Source organism: Oncorhynchus keta, chromosome 32 (assembly GCF_023373465.1).
Source record: "Oncorhynchus keta strain PuntledgeMale-10-30-2019 chromosome 32, Oket_V2, whole genome shotgun sequence".
NCBI classification, from domain to species: domain Eukaryota; kingdom Metazoa; phylum Chordata; class Actinopteri; order Salmoniformes; family Salmonidae; genus Oncorhynchus; species Oncorhynchus keta.
In genome coordinates, this window is record NC_068452.1 from 26347565 (window position 1) to 26366205 (window position 18641).

At 44.5% G+C, this 18641-nt stretch overlaps 1 protein-coding gene across 1 annotated transcript in view; it reads right to left on the reverse strand.

Moving 5' to 3' along the window:
* LOC118365799 (protein shisa-8-like) overlaps positions 1-18641 on the reverse strand; it is an 83240-nt gene that overhangs the window by 52765 nt on the left and 11834 nt on the right. Inside the window, exon 2 of the mRNA XM_052491074.1 lies at positions 1907-2022. Within this exon, the coding sequence (XP_052347034.1) occupies positions 1907-2022 (116 nt within the window). The remainder of the gene's footprint in view (positions 1-1906; positions 2023-18641) is intronic.

Genomic DNA, 18641 nt, shown 5'->3' on the forward strand with positions numbered 1-18641 from the left:
AGCTTAATAACAAGTGTCTGCATGTGTGCGCGTCAAATCACATTTGATTTGTTACATGCTTCGTATACAACAGGTGTAGACCAACAGTGAAACGCTTACTTACAGGCAAAAATTGAAAAATAATAACACAAGGAATAAATACACAATAAGTAATGATACCATGGCTATATACACAGGGTACCAGTACCGTGTGAGTGCATCTAAAATACAGTCGTGGCCAAAAGTTTTGAGAATGACACAAATATTAATTTTCACAAAGTCTGCTGCCTCAGTTTGTATGATGGCAATTTGCATATACTCCAGAATGTTATGAAGAGTGATCAGATGAATTGCAATTAATTGCAAAGTCCCTCTTTGCCATGCAAATGAACTGAATCCCCAAAAAACATTTCCATTGGATTTCAGCCCTGCCACAGAAGGACCAGGTGATATCATGTCAGTGATTTTCTCGTTAACACAGGTGTGAGTGTTGACAAGGCTGGAGATCACTCTGCCATGCTGAATGAGTTTGAATAAACAGACTGGAAGCTTCAAAAGGAGGGTGGTGCTTGGAATCATTGTTCTTCCTCTGTCAACCATGGTTACCTACAAGGAAACACGTGCCGTCATCATTGCTTTGCACAAAAAGGGCTTCACAGGCAAGGATATTTCTGCCAGTAATATTGCACCTAAATCAACCATTTATCGGATCATCAAGAACTTCAAGTAGAGCGGTTCAATTGTTGTGAAGAAGGCTTTATGGTGCCAAAGAAAGTCCAGCAAGTGCCAGGACCGTCGCCTAAACTTGATTCAGCTGCGGGATCGGGGCACCACCAGTACAGAGCTTGCTCAGGAATGGCAGCAGGCAGGTGTGAGTGCACCTGCACACACAGTGAGGCGAAGACTTTTGTAGGATGGCCTGGTGTCAAGAAGGGCAGCAAAGAAGCCACTTCTCTCCAGGAAAAACATCAGGTTCAGGCTGATATTCTGCAGGAGGTACAGGGATTGGACTGCTGAAAACTGGGGTAAAGTCATTTTCTCTGATGAATCCCCTTCCCGATTGTTTGGGGCATCCGGAAAAAAGCTTGTCCGGAGAAGACAAGGTGAGCGCTACCATCAGTCCTGTGTCATGCCAACAGTAAAGCATCATGAGACCATTCATGTGTGGGGTTGCTTCTCAGCCAAGGGAGTGGGCTCACTCACAATTTTGCCTAAGAACACAGCCATGAATAAATAATGGTACCAACACATCCTCTGAGAGCAACTTCTCCCAACCATCCAGGAACAGTTTGGTGACAAACAATGCCTTTTCAAGCATGAGGCAAAAGGCAAAAGTGATAACTAAGTGGCTCGGGGAACAAAACATAGATATTTTGGGTCCATGGCCAGGAAATTCCTCAGACCTTAATCCCATCGAAAATTTGTGGTCAATCTTCAAGAGGCAGTGGACAAACAAAAACCCACAAATCCTGACAAACTCCAAGAATTGATTATGCAAGAATGGGCTGCCATCAGTCAGGATTTGGCCCAGAAGTTCATTGACAGCATGCCAGGGCGGATTGCAGAGGTCTTGAAAAAGAAGGGTCAACACTGCAAATATTGACTCTTTACATCAACTTCATGTAATTGTCAATAAAAGCCTTTGACACATATGAAATGCTTGTAATTATACTTCAGTTTTCAATAGTAACATCTGACAAAAATATCTAAAGACACTGAAGCAGCAAACTTTGTGGAAATTAATATTTGTGTCATGACTGCCAGAGTCTGAAATAGTCTGTTGTACCCTATTCAGAGTTAGTAGTGTCCTCATTAGTACATTGAGCACCAAACTGCAAAGCGTTGCTGGATCAGTATCCGATATGCTTAATAACACTGAGAGACATCTCCTGTAATAACCCACGTGCTCCCAAAGAAACAGGCTTACCGTTGTTGCTGCGCAGTGACCTGCCAGAGATCCCATTGGTCCCTATGGGGTGGTGACCCCCGGCCCCGCCCACTCCGCCCACCTCTCCGGGCTGCTTCAACAACTCTGTCAAGGCCCTGCAGAGAGAAAGACAAGTGTTAGGTTAAAGATCACCCATCAGTAAGACGAGAGAACATTGTGTCAAATTGATTGAGATCACCATCGAATTAACCTCCTTCTACAACATCAAATCAAATGGAAGTGTGCTGCCATCATGTCCTAATCTGTGTGGTTTGATCACAATGAAAGCCCTCTTATATGTGATGTCCCTTGGTGTGTAAAACAAACTCTTTAATCATAGTGTAGTATAGTACTGACCGCTGGAACTTTTCAAAGAAATCGGTTGAATTTAAATGGTACATGCCTGCTGACAGCTTAGCTGGCTAGACATGAGCCCCGGTCAGTACCGTTGTGATAGGAAAAAGGGTTAATATGTAGATCATGCTGACAGACTGAATGACAGCAGGGATAGACAAGGACTAAGTCCCGAGGCCATGCTGAAATACTGTCCTTCTGTTTTTCATGCTTTTCTTTTCACTTGTTGGGTTTCTTTCCAAAATGCCAGTCACCCATTCAGCAGTACACAAACATACACTCTACTCCTTAACTCATTACCACCAGATAGTTTCTGTCTGTCTGGCTAGTCTTTCTCACTCATACCCTCTGTTTCATCCGCCTCCTGCTTGGCTAAAGCATTTCTCTCTCTTTCTCATCCTCTCTCTGTCTTCTTTCTCTCGGGCGTTGCTGAGGGCGCTGTTATTGTGGAGTGCTGGTTGTTCCACCTTCTCAACACAGCTGTCAGCTCTCTGAACCCGTATTCTAACCCCCCAGGACTGTCACATCTCCTAGCTAATGTAAAGATGTAAAGGGATGATGTGATTTGATGTGAGAACATTGCAAGACTTTTAAGAAAAATTCCCAGAGCCCTCTCTTAGGCTCAGACATTACAAGGGCAAGGAAATGTTTAAACCACGATGGCAGCCAAGTGCCCTGGCGAATCCCATGCACAGATACATTCCCATGCACAGCCAATCGTGAACTGTCTTTTTTATCATAAGAACCTGTGAAAAGTGTTGGACAAGCCAGTGTTCCTTAAACACAATTCTCAAGGTTGACAGAACTACAGTTTTTCTCTGGGTGTTGTTTCAAACATTACAAAGGAATGTTACAAAGGAAATTGTGTTAGATTCCAATTCTACTGCAGTGGTCAAATGTCAGCTACTTAGAAAAAAGGTCCGATTTAGAAAATGTGATTTTTATGGCTTTGTACATTTCAAAAAGCCCTCGTAGTTTGTCACTGAAGATGTTCATTGAGGCTTTAGTATGTTTAGACTCTCTCTCTCTCTCTCTCTCTCTCTCTCTCTCTCTCTCTCTCTCTCTCTCTCTCTCTCTCTCTCTCTCTCACTCATACACTGTGCCACTTCGTTAAGAGAGGGTGCAACATTGTTTTCCAGATTCTATACATTACAGGGGTTATCTTGAGGTTGAGTCAGATAGGGCCACAGATGAGAGATTCATTTGCAGTTTAATTACTTAAAAAAGGTCCGATTTAGAAAATGTGATTTTTATGGCTTTGTACATTTCAAAAAGCCCTCGTAGTTTGTCACTGAAGATGTTCATTGAGGCTTTAGTATGTTTAGACTCTCTCTCTCTCTCTCTCTCTCTCTCTCTCTCTCTCTCTCTCTCTCTCTCTCTCTCTCTCTCTCTCTCTCTCACTCATACACTGTGCCACTTCGTTAAGAGAGGGTGCAACATTGTTTTCCAGATTCTATACATTACAGGGGTTATCTTGAGGTTGAGTCAGATAGGGCCACAGATGAGAGATTCATTTGCAGTTTAATTACTTAAAATGGATTGTGTGCTGTAATACAAGAAAGGAAATGAATCGATTAATGAATTAAAGATAACCATAACGTTTGGTGCTCCCTCATCAGCAGTAGTGTGTCAGCAGAAAGGAGAGAAGTTAAGTTGGGAAAGTTTAAGTTCGACCTGAGGGGTTTTACTGTATGAGGCAAGATCCCGGATATTCTTGAGTCATAACGTTGCTATTTCCTCCATGTGCTGGTTGGCCGGTCCTGATGATGATGACTTCTGTAGTACTGCAGTGTCTGAGGTTTCCACAGGGTTGACTTGTCAGTTGCTTTGAGTGGCATTTGAAGGGAACGAACACGTGAAAACATGGACAGGTGGAAACTCAGCACTTACTGGGCTGGTAAAATTCACAATGGTTACAAATCGAAACAGCTTAAAGCCTCTGTGCAAATGTGTTTTTGGCGCACCAATTAAATATGGATGGTAATTACATCAAATGGATTTCACAATCTATCCATCATCTTCTCAAACACGCGCAAATCTTGGCTGTGCACAATCATTGATTATTCAGTGGTTTATGGAAAAAGATGATCTTAAATCATGTTCACACAGCATGTCAACTTAAAGGGAAACATGTTGCCCTTAATTAAACCATCACCATTCAGTAAAGTAATTATTACGATTGTCTTGTATTAATTAGAGATGTATAAGCCTGGAACCATCCTTTTGAAAGTCCCCCCAACTAGGTTCTCACGCTACATGAAGCTGATGAACCTGTCTGTGCTGTCCTCACGTAGAGGGAGCACTACAGAAGCACCTAGAGGTCATGTGACGTGTGAAAACATCTCCAATCATTGAAACACAGCTATTCTAGGAGAGGTGAGGCGAGGACTTGTTTACGCCACAGACAACTAGATTGAATGATTGAACAAAGGACATACACTCAATTATTTAGAACGATTTTACACTGAGTTAAGTTTGTGAGATGCTTCACTCATTGATGGATGCTACAGTGTAGTGCACGCAGGGGTTTGCAGAGTAAAATTAATTAGACTGTAATAATGTCTGATACTCAAAGCTGGATTCCTCTGGTATTGTTCAAGCATGAATCAAATTATGCTAATGATAACTTCTGTTGTGATTTCAACCATCTGTAGCTAATTGTTTAGTTTCTTGCTGATGCACTACACAAGAACAAAGGCATGAGGCAACGCTACTTCTATTCCTTTTCTTAGATGAATTATATTAAATTATAAATGGCTCTGGGATGGGCATGAAGGTCCTGTTACTCTGAGAATGTATCATCACCCTAGTGGAGGCAGTGGAGGTTCAGGTTGGAGTTGAGGCCTGCCTATCTCCTCCACACTCCCTGTGAGTGGTAAGGGTGAGGCCTGCCTATCTCCTCCGCACTCCCTGTGGGTGGTAAGGGTGAGGCCTCTATCTCCTCCACACTCCCTGTGGGTGGTAAGGGTGAGGCCTGCCTATCTCCTCCGCACTCCCTGTGGATGGTAAGGGTGAGGCCTCTCTATCTCCTCTCCACTCCCTGTGGGTGGTAAGGCCACAATCAAAGTGAGTGGTGTTGTGTATTAGTTCATTACCACCAGACAGCTGGAGCTCACTGAACAGAAGAGTCCTGCTGTGACCCCCTGCAGTCCCAGCCAGAAGCCAGGGTGTCTCACTGTTTACCTCCAGCTGCTGTCCACTACTGTACAGTACAGTAAAATAGAATATAATTCAGATTTAATATTTTTGTTTATTGTCCTTTGAAGGCGTAAATTACAGAACACTTCTGCATGTTTATATCACCTTTACTGTCCACTGCTCTGGGGTTTGTTTGAAATCCTTTGTTCTTGACACTGTAGTGTCTGAATCACCACCACTGTCACACCAGGTTAGTGTGTTTTTATTTGCCTCTACCATCCACCACTAGCTATAGTGTCTGTTAATACACTTTGTCTTATTTCTACGTGGGGTTTTATCTGTGGCACCCCACCTCGTGTTCAGTCCACCGGGGTTATTATGAGGACACCCCACTGAGTCACCCCCAAATCCCACAGAGGGTGTGCTGCCGAGGCTAAGTGTGGGTGGGGAACTTGAGCTACCAGAAAAGTTTCCCAAACAAAAAGATAAAATAAAGCCTCCAGGGCAGAAAACTAATTCTGGACTGCATGGTGCGACAATGGCTTGGTTCACATTGTTTCACTCCCTAAGTGATTTGATTTGATTTGAAGTGCCATCATAGAGCCCAACAGCCAGCTTCACTCACCAGGCGTGAAAGTTTAGTCATTTTGTACACATTCCTCATCTGGAGCTCTGCTCTTTCTTTGTCTTGGTGTTCTAGGCTGACAGAGCCAACAGCTCTCCCTAAACCCTGTCTCCCTTGATCAATAATTCAGGCTGTGTCTCCCTGGTGCTCGCTAAGGGAGGGATGTAGTAGCAGAATTGACACCCTGTGTTTTGGGTACTGAGTCTCCCGCCCCCGGTGCTCAGAGTCAAGTACCCTCTCACCCAGGGAGGCTGACGCTATAGCTACCACTGCCAGATAGTGAGCCCCAGCAGTGTTGGTGCCTGCAGCTGCCTGCCACTGTCTCCCCTACTTTGGTATTGGACGCGACAGCTGCCAAATAGTGCCTCTTAGCATGGCTGTGTGACTATGCCAGGGTATGTTTATGTTGGTATTTGGGTGGGTGGGCATGGCTGTGTGTCTATGCCAGGGTATGTTTATGTTTGTATTTGGGTGGGTGGGCATGGCTGTGTGACTATGCCAGGGTATGTTTATGTTTGTATTTGGGTGGGTGGGCATGGCTGTGTGACTATGCCAGGGTATGTTTATGTTTGTATTTGGGTGGGTGGGCATGGCTGTGTGACTATGCCAGGGTATGTTTATGTTTGTATTTGGGTGGGTGGGCATGGCTGTGTGACTATGCCAGGGTATGTTTATGTTGGTATTTGGGTGGGTGGGCATGGCTGTGTGACTATGCCAGGGTATGTTTATGTTTGTATTTGGGTGGGTGGGCATGGCTGTGTGACTATGCCAGGGTATGTTTATGTTTGTATTTGGGTGGGTGGGCATGGCTGTGTGACTATGCCAGGGTATGTTTATGTTGGTATTTGGGTGGGTGGGCATGACTGTGTGACTATGCCAGGGTATGTTTATGTTTGTATTTGGGTGGGTGGGCATGGCTGTGTGACTATGCCAGGGTATGTTTATGTTTGTATTTGGGTGGGTGGGCATGGCTGTGTGACTATGCCAGGGTATGTTTATGTTTGTATTTGGGTGGGTGGGCATGGCTGTGTGACTATGCCAGGGTATGTTTATGTTTGTATTTGGGTGGGTGGGCATGGCTGTGTGACTATGCCAGGGTATGTTTATGTTTGTATTTGGGTGGGTGGGCATGACTGTGTGACTATGCCAGGGTATGTTTATGTTGGTATTTGGGTGGGTGGGCATGGCTGTGTGACTATGCCAGGGTATGTTTATGTTTGTATTTGGGTGGGTGGGCATGACTGTGTGACTATGCCAGGGTATGTTTATGTTTGTATTTGGGTGGGTGGGCATGGCTGTGTGACTATGCCAGGGTATGTTTATGTTTGTATTTGGGTGGGTGGGCATGGCTGTGTGACTATGCCAGGGTATGTTTATGTTTGTATTTGGGTGGGTGGGCATGACTGTGTGACTATGCCAGTGTATGTTTATGTTGGTATTTGGGTGGGTGGGCATGGCTGTGTGACTATGCCAGGGTATGTTTATGTTGGTATTTGGGTGGGTGGGCATGGCTGTGTGACTATGCCAGGGTATGTTTATGTTGGTATTTGGGTGGGTGGGCATGACTGTGTGACTATGCCAGGGTATGTTTATGTTGGTATTTGGGTGGGTGGGCATGGCTGTGTGACTATGCCAGGGTATGTTTATGTTGGTATTTGGGTGGGTGGGCATGGCTGTGTGACTATGCCAGGGTATGTTTATGTTGGTATTTGGGTGGGTGGGCATGGCTGTGTGACTATGCCAGGGTATGTTTATGTTTGTATTTGGGTGGGTGGGCATGACTGTGTGACTATGCCAGGGTATGTTTATGTTTGTATTTGGGTGGGCATGACTGTGCTGTCTGCAGTGGCCTAGTTCCCTTCTGAGGAGTTGTGTGTGTGTGTGTGTGTGTGTGTGTGTGTGTGTGTGTGTGTGTGTGTGTGTGTGTGTGTGTGTGTGTGTGTGTGTGTGTGTGTGTGTGTGTGTGTGTGTGTGTGTGTGTGTGTGCACTGTATGTGAAATGTGTATAGTACATGTAGTTTCTGAAGCTACGTCTCCACAACACACACACACACACCATTTGTTACACCCTTCATCATTCCTAGGATGAAAAGTAATTCCAGCACCTCATTCACATTCAACCATTGGATAGACTGGACTCTGGAGGAGCACCTCTTAGATCAAGCTAGGCTTTGGGCAAAGATGTCATGGGAGCTAGGGTTGATTATATTCCCTGTATCTTACCAATGTTCCATTCCGGGAATACATCACTTTTCTCCCAGGTAACCCGGTATTTTCAGCCCAAACCGGAAGTGTTATAAAGCATATAAATAGGCCTATGTCTGGATTTGATTACAATTTGATAGAAAATTCAATCCTGATTCTACCTGAGACTGATGAGCCATACATTCAATTAGTTTAATGAGCACTACATTAAGGACATTTAATGAGCCCAAAATAAATGTGCCGTTAACCAATACATAGGCCTATGTGATATAGACTACTGCTCATTATGCACGACAAAAAAACATAAAAGCCCATAGATAGCTAGCTGTATGCTCTCTTGGGTAAAAACTAGCTCCAGTAGGCTAGTCTTTTGGAGTGTGAACTGTATTACTGCACTATATTTTATTATACTGTATTATATGGACTGGAATTACGCACATCATTCAAACCATGATAAAGCAGGGAGAGAACATGCAATTCTGGTGCAGCACATCTGGCCTACAAAGTTACAATTATAGGCTAGCGAAAATTATGTAAATGTCTAAATATAACAGGGCCTATTTGTATAATTAGTAGGCTGACGCATATATACCATTCAGAATATTTCCCCTAATGTCATTAGCCTACTTCCTCTTTCTCTCTCTATTGTTACATCACTCCTTCATCTCTTTCAACAGTTAAATGAAGTATGTTTAGTTGTCCTTATCGTCATCATTCTAATGACGTGCTTGAATAGTATGGGACGACAATTAAATGCAGAAGGCTTTCACTTCTATTCACAAAGATTGAATGGTTATGGGTCTGAATAAATAACGGCTATAGCCTACTGCCATCGCTCATTCGCTCTTCTTTCAAACTATCCATGAATTCTATTGGCTAGTGTATTTAACACTCAGCTAACAAGAACTTGCGTCCCTCTTCGAATAGTCTATTGGTGTGTAAGAAATTCAAAAAAATATAACGTCCAGCAAGCTCTTCTAGTATAGCTTTTCCTGCATGGGACTCCAAGAGCTAAGGAGACAGACCAGCGGAGTTCAGGTGTGTGTGTATTGTGCAAGAGACAGAGACTATAAGTTAGAAGCTTATTATGCATAACCCATCATTAATTGGCTAAATAGAAGGCTAATGCTGCATTGAATGTATTACCTGAAAGAGGTAGGCTATATATAGGGCTATATATCAATCTACAACAGTATTATCTATTTTGGATGCAATTTGAATGGAGTTGATGGAGAGAGAATGCGAGAGAGAGTGCTCACGTGTGCACTGATTTAAAAAGAAATTATATTTGAGTGTTTTAAAACTCTGCAGCTGCAAAACATTTAAAAAAAAATCTTTACAGTAAAAAAATGAGGAGACCCCCGAAAGCCAGCTAGAGATGGGTAAATTAGAAACGTATTCAGTTTTTATACTACTGTAGCATAGACTATGCGGCAGCAAAGGAAGGCCTAACTGTCACAAGAAAAAAAGTGACCATGATGAGATGCTAGGTCTACATTGTGAACTGTGCTCAATATTGAGATGGGCTGTCCCAACCCTGAGCGTTGGTGATTCATCATGCAGAGGCCGTAGAGAAGCCAGGTTTAGACATCACATATCATTTAAGTTCCATTCCACACATGCTTTTCATAAAAATAACTATTATAATTGACCTGTTTCTCGCAGTTATTTATCCCAGGAAAAGGGAGTGGTTTTGGGCAGTAAATCGTGGTAACCGGGTTCCTGCCATTCAACCCTAATAGGAGCTAATTAATGTCAACCACTGACTCCTACGCAAATGAATGTTGGGTCTTTAGGACACACAGACCCTCTCCCAGGGATACAGTCATCCCATGAGGACACACTAAGGTCCACATGGCCCTAATACTGTCCCTATCTAAGTGACGCCACAGACTGGCCGTCGTCTGACCATCATCCCCATGACAACCTGCCCCAGCACATAGCCTTATCGCTTCCTGACCCATCATCAGCTCTATGACACACATCCATCTCCACTGTATGGACAAGCGATCAATGTCGCCCCTGACATTTTCCTATGGAACTGTTCCATTCCCATACTGGCCGTGTCATGCCTAAGATGTCACTGTATATTACTGACCTGCCACGTGGCTCAGGGTTTTTATGACTTAACAATAGCATCGTTCCATTCGCCATGTCAATGTAATGGCCTTGTAATAGCCTTCCAGCATGTTAGCGGGCGAGGCTAACGGACCTGTTTTTGACCGCAGGGACACATTGCATAATGGCCATATGCTCTGTTGAGTGCTGTGGCTGTTTCCTGTTCCCTGTGTCCGGCCCGCCTGGTCCATCCCCATTTCGTAAATCCCATTTTAAAGCCGATTGTAATCAGTCTCCTGCATGGTATCAGCGCTCCTAAATGCTCTGTGGTGATTTATTACGCCTCCCACAGGGGAATCTCGCGTTTCTAATTAGTCATACCTCTGTCCTGACCCTCCTGCCATCAACACACAAACATATTCAAAATCCTATTTTCCATAACCCCTTAACTTAACCCGAACATTATCCCTAACGTTAATCCCTAACCCTAAGTTTTGAACCTATCTTTAACCCAAAGCCTAACTTTAACCCCAACCCTAAACCTAACCCTTAAGCTTACAACACACACACACACACACACACACACACACACACACACACACACACACACACACACACACACACACACACACACACACACACACACACAGGTCGCTCTATATAAGCTCATAGCTTGCACACACACACAGAGATGGGTATACCGCTCACAATACATAAGATCAAAGTATTCCAATGCATGTACAGAGTGAGGATACTCTCAGAATACAGAATGTCACAATGTTTATTCAAATACACCCACCCATATGAGTACACGCTCCTCTAAGCACTTTACCCAAAAGCCAAAATAAACACTTCAATGCTTTTCACGAGCAAGAAAATAATCTCCTCCCCGCAGTGCAGATTGAAATCAAATGATGTATCTTATGAGCCCACACATTCAGCCGAGCTGAGTGAAGGATGACTCCAACTTTCGGCCATTATTAATGCATGGGGGCTTGAATGGAGCCATGCGTCGTCTGAGGCTGGCCTTGTGGGACCGAAGCCAATGTCCGTCACTTCATGTCAGTCACTGGGCATTGAGTGTACTTTGGTGCTCGATAACGCTCTATTGGAAAATAAGAGACCTTAGACAGTGATTCACTGACAGCCAGGAGCTCGTCTGATTTGTGGATCTACTCAGTGAGGGGTTGAAATATTGTTTCCTGGGGACAAACACTGCCATCCATCTTTTGAGGCTTAAATACAGAAACTGTACAGAGGAATCTATGCTAGGGCACAGCCATTATGGCTCTGGTGTGGACACTGTGTTAACTAACCTCCGGACGAGCTTCAATGCCATACAACTCTCCTTCCGTGGCCTCCAACTGCTCTTAAATGCAAGTAAACTAAATGCATGCTCTTCAACCGATCGCTGCCCACACCTGCCCGCCCGTCCAGCATCACTACTTTCTGACTTAGAATATGTGGACGACTACAAATACCTAGCCATCTAGTTAGACTGTAAACTCTCCTTCCAGACTCACATTAAGCATCTCCAAACCAAAATTAAATCTAGAATCGGCTTCTTATTTTGCAACAAAGCATCCCTCACTTATGCTGCCAAACAAACGTAAAACTGACCCTCCTACCGATCCTCGACTTTGGCAATGTCATTTACAAAATATCCTCCAACACTCTACTCAACAAATTGGATGCAGTCTATCACATTGCCATCCGTTTTGTCACCAAGTCCCATATACTACCCGCCACTGCAACCTGTACGCTCTCATTGGCTGGCCCTCACTTCATACTCATCACCAAACCCACTGGCTCTGGGTCATCTACAAATCTCTGTCAGGTAAAGCCCCACCTTATCTCAGCTCACTGGTCACCATAGCAGCACCCACCCGTAGCACGAGCTCCAGCAGGTATATCTCACTGGTCACCCCCAAAGCCAATTCTTCCTTTGGCCGCCTTTCCTTTCAGTTCTCTGCTGCCAATGACTGGAACGAACTGCAAAAATCCCTGAAGCTGGAGACTCATATCTCCCTCACCAGCTTTAAGCACCAGCTGTCAGAGCAGCTCACAGATCACTGCACCTGTACAAAGCCCATCCGACTACCTCATCCCCATACAGTATTTATTTATTTATCTTGCTCCTTTGAACCCCAGTGTCTCTACATGCACATTCATCTTCTGCACATCTACCATTCCAGTGTTTTAATTGCTATATTGTAATTACTTCGCCACCATGGCCTATTTATTGCCTTAACTCCCTTATCTTACCTCATTTGCACACACTGTATATAGACTTTTTCTACTGTACTAGTGACTGCATGTTTGTTTATTCCATGTGTAACTCTGTGTTGTTGTATGTGTTGAACTGCTTTGCTTTATCTTGGCCAGGTCGCAGTTGTAAATGAGAACTTGTTCTCAACTTGCCTACCTTTTTAAATAAAGGTGAAATAATGTATTATTTTTCATCTTTAACTGTACTCAGAGATGCAAACAGATGAATGACTTTTAAGACCTCAATGCAGAAACTGGGTTTAAGCATGGGCGCAGGTGCAAATCCATAATGGTTCCAATGTGGAGCAGTCATGCGCAATCTTCTATTTACCTTCTGTGGACACCAACCCGCTCACACATGCACACATGCACACACAAACACATGTGTTCATAATAATTGATTCTGTGTGCACTTCACACAAACATTGGCAATGTGCCACTTACAAAAATACACTATCCGTAGACCTATGAAGTCATTAATGCTAATGAATACACACACACACACAAACCCACACACACAAACCCCCCCACACACACACACACACACAGATGGGCATACCTCTCACAATACATAAGATCAGAGTATTCCCATGCATGTACAGAGTTAGGATACTCTCAGAATACAGAATGTCATGATTTTTATTCAAATACACCCACCCAAATACCAATATGAGGGGGAGAAGTAGTGTAAGCATACTCTGACAATGCAGGACAATATCCTATTGCGTATTACACTCACATCAAATTGTTGCTTCTCATTTTTCCTAATAGCAAAAACATGCCTTATCTGTACTACTCTTTCTACATGAGTGAAAGTGTATCTACTGGGTGGGACACATCAATGACTGTAATTTATCAACCTGTCCAACCTTCTCTCTCTCTCCACTCTCTCTCTCTCCACACTCTCTCTCCACACTCTGGTCTTCCATGCAGTCCTTGAGCTATGTTCACTGACTGTATCGGTATGCTACAGTCATTCAGCAATTAAATTGAGTATCCGTCCTCTGTGTGACTCCATTCCCCTCATAGTAACTGATTGGCATGGCAATAATATTCATGCCTTGACAAATGAGTTTAAAGAGACAATAACAGAACGCCACAGGAGAGAAAATGTAGCCATGAAAAATGAACATCCACCAGTAACCTCTGATAAAATGCCAATTAACCTCTATCTCCCTCTATAGTTAATCTCCAAGTTCCCACAGACCCTCCCTCTCTCTCCCTTTATCATGCTCTCTCTCTCCCTCCTTCCCTGTTACGTGTGCTGTTTAGCTGCGCTCAGCTTCACCTGTCAGCTTGGATCAGGCCTCTGGAGCAGCAACATGACAAACTGGCCTCTGATTCACACACACACACACACACACGCACACGCACACGCACACACACACACACACACACACACACACACACACACACACACACACACACACACACACACAGAGGACATTCTTGGTCCACGCTCACTCACAGACAAACACACACTCACAGATTTGGCCTTTTACACACAGAAACATACACTGGCTTAAAAGGTTGTTCATTTCTACAGAGGCACACAAAGACATAGTTTTAGACAGATGTGGAGGCAAACTGTAGCATCTTTAAAGAGTTAGACATACGCGTACCTGCATTCCTACATTTTGCGCACATATTTTGTGTACTGGCATCTACTGTATACTATAAAACATACATTTAACAAGCACCGCTTAAAGTCAAGATGTGTGAAGGCAGCCGGTACATTTTGTTCTATGGCAGGCATGGCCACTCACAGCCAGGAGATCATAAAGCAATCACGTTAGTGCTTTAAAACGCTAATATACAATATCCTGCTAATGGGGCTGAACCAGCTTTACCGTACTCCCCCACTCACTCTGTCTGTTTGTGTCAAATATCCCAGAGGACACCCCTTCCTCTATATCTATCTCTCTCTCTCTCGCACGCACTCTCTCTGTCCTTCTCTCTCTCTCTCTCTCTCTGCCATTCCCTTTTCATCTCCTTGTCCCTCTCTTTCTCACTCCATCTCTTTCATATTATCCCTCGTTCTTTCATTTCTTATCTTTCTCTCTCCTTCCTTTCTCTCTGCCTCTCTTCCTCTAAGTGATGACTGTCCCACCTGCTAAGCCGTTGATAACGTATCCCGTCATTAAGGGGATTTATGGCTAGTCCCTCCCGCAGCATGCTGACATCTCCCACTCACAATCAATACTCCTTTATGCAGTCTTCTCGCAGGGCTGTCCCGCTGTTTACCCAAACACAACTCTGCGTAGCCAGGGTCAGCTCACACACCCTCTCACACCCACACCCAAATATTCAACCAAACAGAAACACACTTACAGACAGCTAAACCAAACTGGGCCGAGGCCAGTCCAGCCAAGCCAGACAGAGTCAATTTGGGCCAACGGTCCCCAAGCTCATAAAGAGGTGGCCAGCCCAGCGTGTCACGGCGGCACAGACAGCGCATACACAATTGTCAAGTGCTCTGCGTCACACGGAGCGAGGGATCACGGTTAGAGCAGTGGTTAAATGAAACAGCACCGCTGGCAGAGGAGCAGTTCATATGCTTTGGTCTAGTGACCTGCTGTAATGCAGAGCATCCATCTGTTTGCTGAGGAGACCTGGTGTATTTGTATTTTCGGTGTGTGTGTGTGTGTGCGTGCGTGCGCTTTAATAATGTTCTTGTGACGACTGTGTACGCAAGTTGTCCAGTGATTTAGTGTTGTGTGTTTTTCTTCCTGCGTGTTTTTGTGTTTGCCCCCGTGTCAAACTAAGTGAGCACATCATACACTCATCGCTCTTCAGGGCTGCAGACGTCAGAAAGAGTTTTGGGAGGAAGCAAAGAGACACGCTACATCAGACAAGAGAGGGGAAAAAGAGCCACTCAAAAGGGGAGGGGAAGGAGGGACTTGTTGTTTTTACACGTGCCACAGGATTGTCTGCTCATGTTTGTGGTGGCGAGAGTATTTGGAGCAGATGGAATGCACTGGGATGAGAGAAGAAAACGATCATGTCTGTCGAGCCACACAACAGACACTTCCTGTTTTCGTACAGACTTGTACAGTCTTTGCACCTGCCAGAAACCAAGGATTGGTTTTGAATTGAAGGCTGCTGCATCTAGAGGAGGACGGCTCTCAGAAGTGTGTGAACAGGGTGGTGTGGAAGACAGAGGGATTTTTTGAAAAGTCTCCCACTGCCAGAGACAGAGACAGAGACAGAGACAGAGACAGAGACAGAGATAGAGATAGAGACAGAGACAGAGCAGTCCTCCTCATTTTCTGCGGAGGACAGATCTATGTGCTCCGAATGCGAATGCCCCCCAACACATGTCAGGGTGACTCACATTCTTTTTGATGCCTTGTGAACGTAAGGGGGATCTGGGTAGAAAGGGGGTGAGGGTAGGAGGGGTTGAGGGCGATGGGGGAGAGGAGGGGGTTAGTCACATTGAGAGCCGGCAGCAAAGGACACAAGACACACAACAACTCTTTGTAAATCAAAAAGCATGTGCTTTAGCTTTGCCAAAGAGAGGAAGGAAGAGGAGGATGAGGAGGAGAGGGAGGAGGAGGAGATGTCCTCTGGGCTTGATCTCTCATACAGATGTAGGATCTTAATTTCAGCCAGTTTGCTACAGCAGGAAAACAATCCTGCAGTAACAGGAAATGTGAATTATTATGTGGATTATAATGAATGGACATTTTTTTGTAGAGGTTAATACATTTTTCGTAAAGGGAGAATCAAGTCTGAAATTTGAAAGTGGAAATTACAAACTTCAGAAGCCTTTTTAAACCTCAAATACACTACAAGTTGACATGTTCTCTTGCAACAGAGTGATCAAATGACTTATGTCCTGTCATCTCTCCCTCTCCCTCGTTCTATTCCCTTCTCTCTCTATCTAGTCCTCTCTAGATCCAAGTCCCATGCTATGTAACACAGTATCTCTACTCGCTCTTCCATTTAAGGATCAAACAGAAGCATATGTATGTACAATGGGGTTGGCCATGGTGCTGTTGGGGTGTGGGGGATGTGGTCGGTGGTGTAGTTGTACTTGGTCATCTACTCCACATGCAGAATCTTAGTTTTCATGTCACTTCTCATTGACTTCTTATTTTTCACTGGGCCAATGGGAGTATTCTATTGTGTCCTGTGTCTAGCTCAAGGGCACATCGCCTCTCTCTCTCTCTCTCTCTCTCTCTCTCTCTCTCTCTCTCTCTCTCTCTCACACTCACACTCACACTCACACTCACACTCATACAGTAGCTATCAGTGTGGGAACCCTCTGTCATTGATCTGACTGTTGCGTCATTGTGACACTGTCATTGGCTACATTGATATGACCGCAGAGTCATTAGTATGCATAACAGTATTGACAGTACCACTTTTGCTGAACTTCACTGTGTGTACAATTTTGCTGTACAAGCTGTACAACAGCTTTCAAACTTCCGGAGTTTGAAAGCAGCATGGTTTATGGAGTGCGAAGGGCAGTGTTTACATAGTATTTTGAATTAAAAGAGTCAAGGTAGTAGAGTTAGTATGATAATGACAAATCTTTCAAGTGAAAAGGGATGTACTTCTAGTAAGTATCTTGCAGGTGTATGAGAATATAAAACTTGATTAAAAATACATTCCTGAACACTGCTGAAACCCGTGGGCCCTGTGGTTCTGAGTTGACCCGTGCATCACTATTGAGGAGGTGCTTAAGGATTTAGGTGCAGTGGTGCACAGTGTATTTAATCATTATCACACTAAGGAAGTCTTAATCGTCATTAAGAGCCCTGAAACAGATGAAAGGAATGATTAAGATCAGAGAGATAGTGTTTTGACCCCTTCACCACGTTGAGGATCTAAGAAGTGTATCAAGTTCCTTTTAAACTGAATCCCCAGAAACAGATGCCTCCGCCCACCATTCACGGATCTCATAAGATACACCACTGGATGGAACTGAGTGCTATTTTTAATCACTTGGATCTCCCATGCCAACGCTTGATTGTCCAGACCTCCTCCATTTGATATAGGAGATATTAGAGATATAACCTACCTCAAACATAAGTGACCCCTGGGAGACAAGGGGCCGTCTCTCGGAGCGTCTCCAGACCGGCTGGAGAGACTATGATTACCGGGGTTGTCTGCACCAGCCGTGGGTTTGCCTGGCCATCAATCACAGTGCACCAAAGCCTCAGCAAACATCGGAGTGAGATCGTGAGGGAAATCTAGCCCAGTCAAGATGAATGACTGCAGCATTCCAGCGAAAAAGTGAGAAACTGCCGGTGTGATTATACCAGACAGACGGGCGTTACTCCACAAGGCCTTTTGAGAGTGGACATCCGCATTCAGGTGAGGCTTTAGGCGTTGAAAGAGAGATTTTGTCAAAGCCCAGGCTATGTAATGTAACTGGAAGCAGAGAGGTGCTTTGGTTTTCAACAGGGCCCTTCACTTACAGTTCTGAAAATATTTCTCAATGTGTGCTTTACAGACCATGCTCCTCTTTCATTCTGTACATTTAGCTTGAAATGAGAACGTGGTACAGTGGACAAAAGATAAATCAGTACCAGTGTACAGATCTAGCCATGGCCGGTCCTACCCCGGGGTCGTTATTCCCTGCAGTGGGGTCAGTCAGTCTTTGGTCTCTCTCCACCACAGCAAATTAACCCTAATGGGTCTGTCATTGCGACCATTTACACGGCATTTGGTCTTAGAAAGGCCTTCAGTCACACTGCCGTCCCTAACACCACCGAAGAGTTAAGGATGAATGAGCATTGGAGGAGAGGAGGGAATGAGGGGGAACGAGGGGGAACGAGGGGAAGGGAGGGAGAAACAGATGAAAGGAAAATAAAGAAGCACGCTGCTTTGCCCGTTTCCCCCTCGAGGCCCGAGCAGAGTTTCACTGATACTCATCTCTCTCTTGTTTTTTCTTGTGTCTGCTGTGTTTTTCAGGCTTTAGCTGATGGTGTGAACGATAAAGGCCTAGGTGATTACCGAGAGGATGGAGAGAGGGTTGAGGATGGATGGGAGGGTAAACTGATGGGTTTGGGGTTTGCTGGTCCGATAAAGACTGAGGCTCTGATAGTGCTTGGTACTGAGTCCGCTCCAACAAATCGC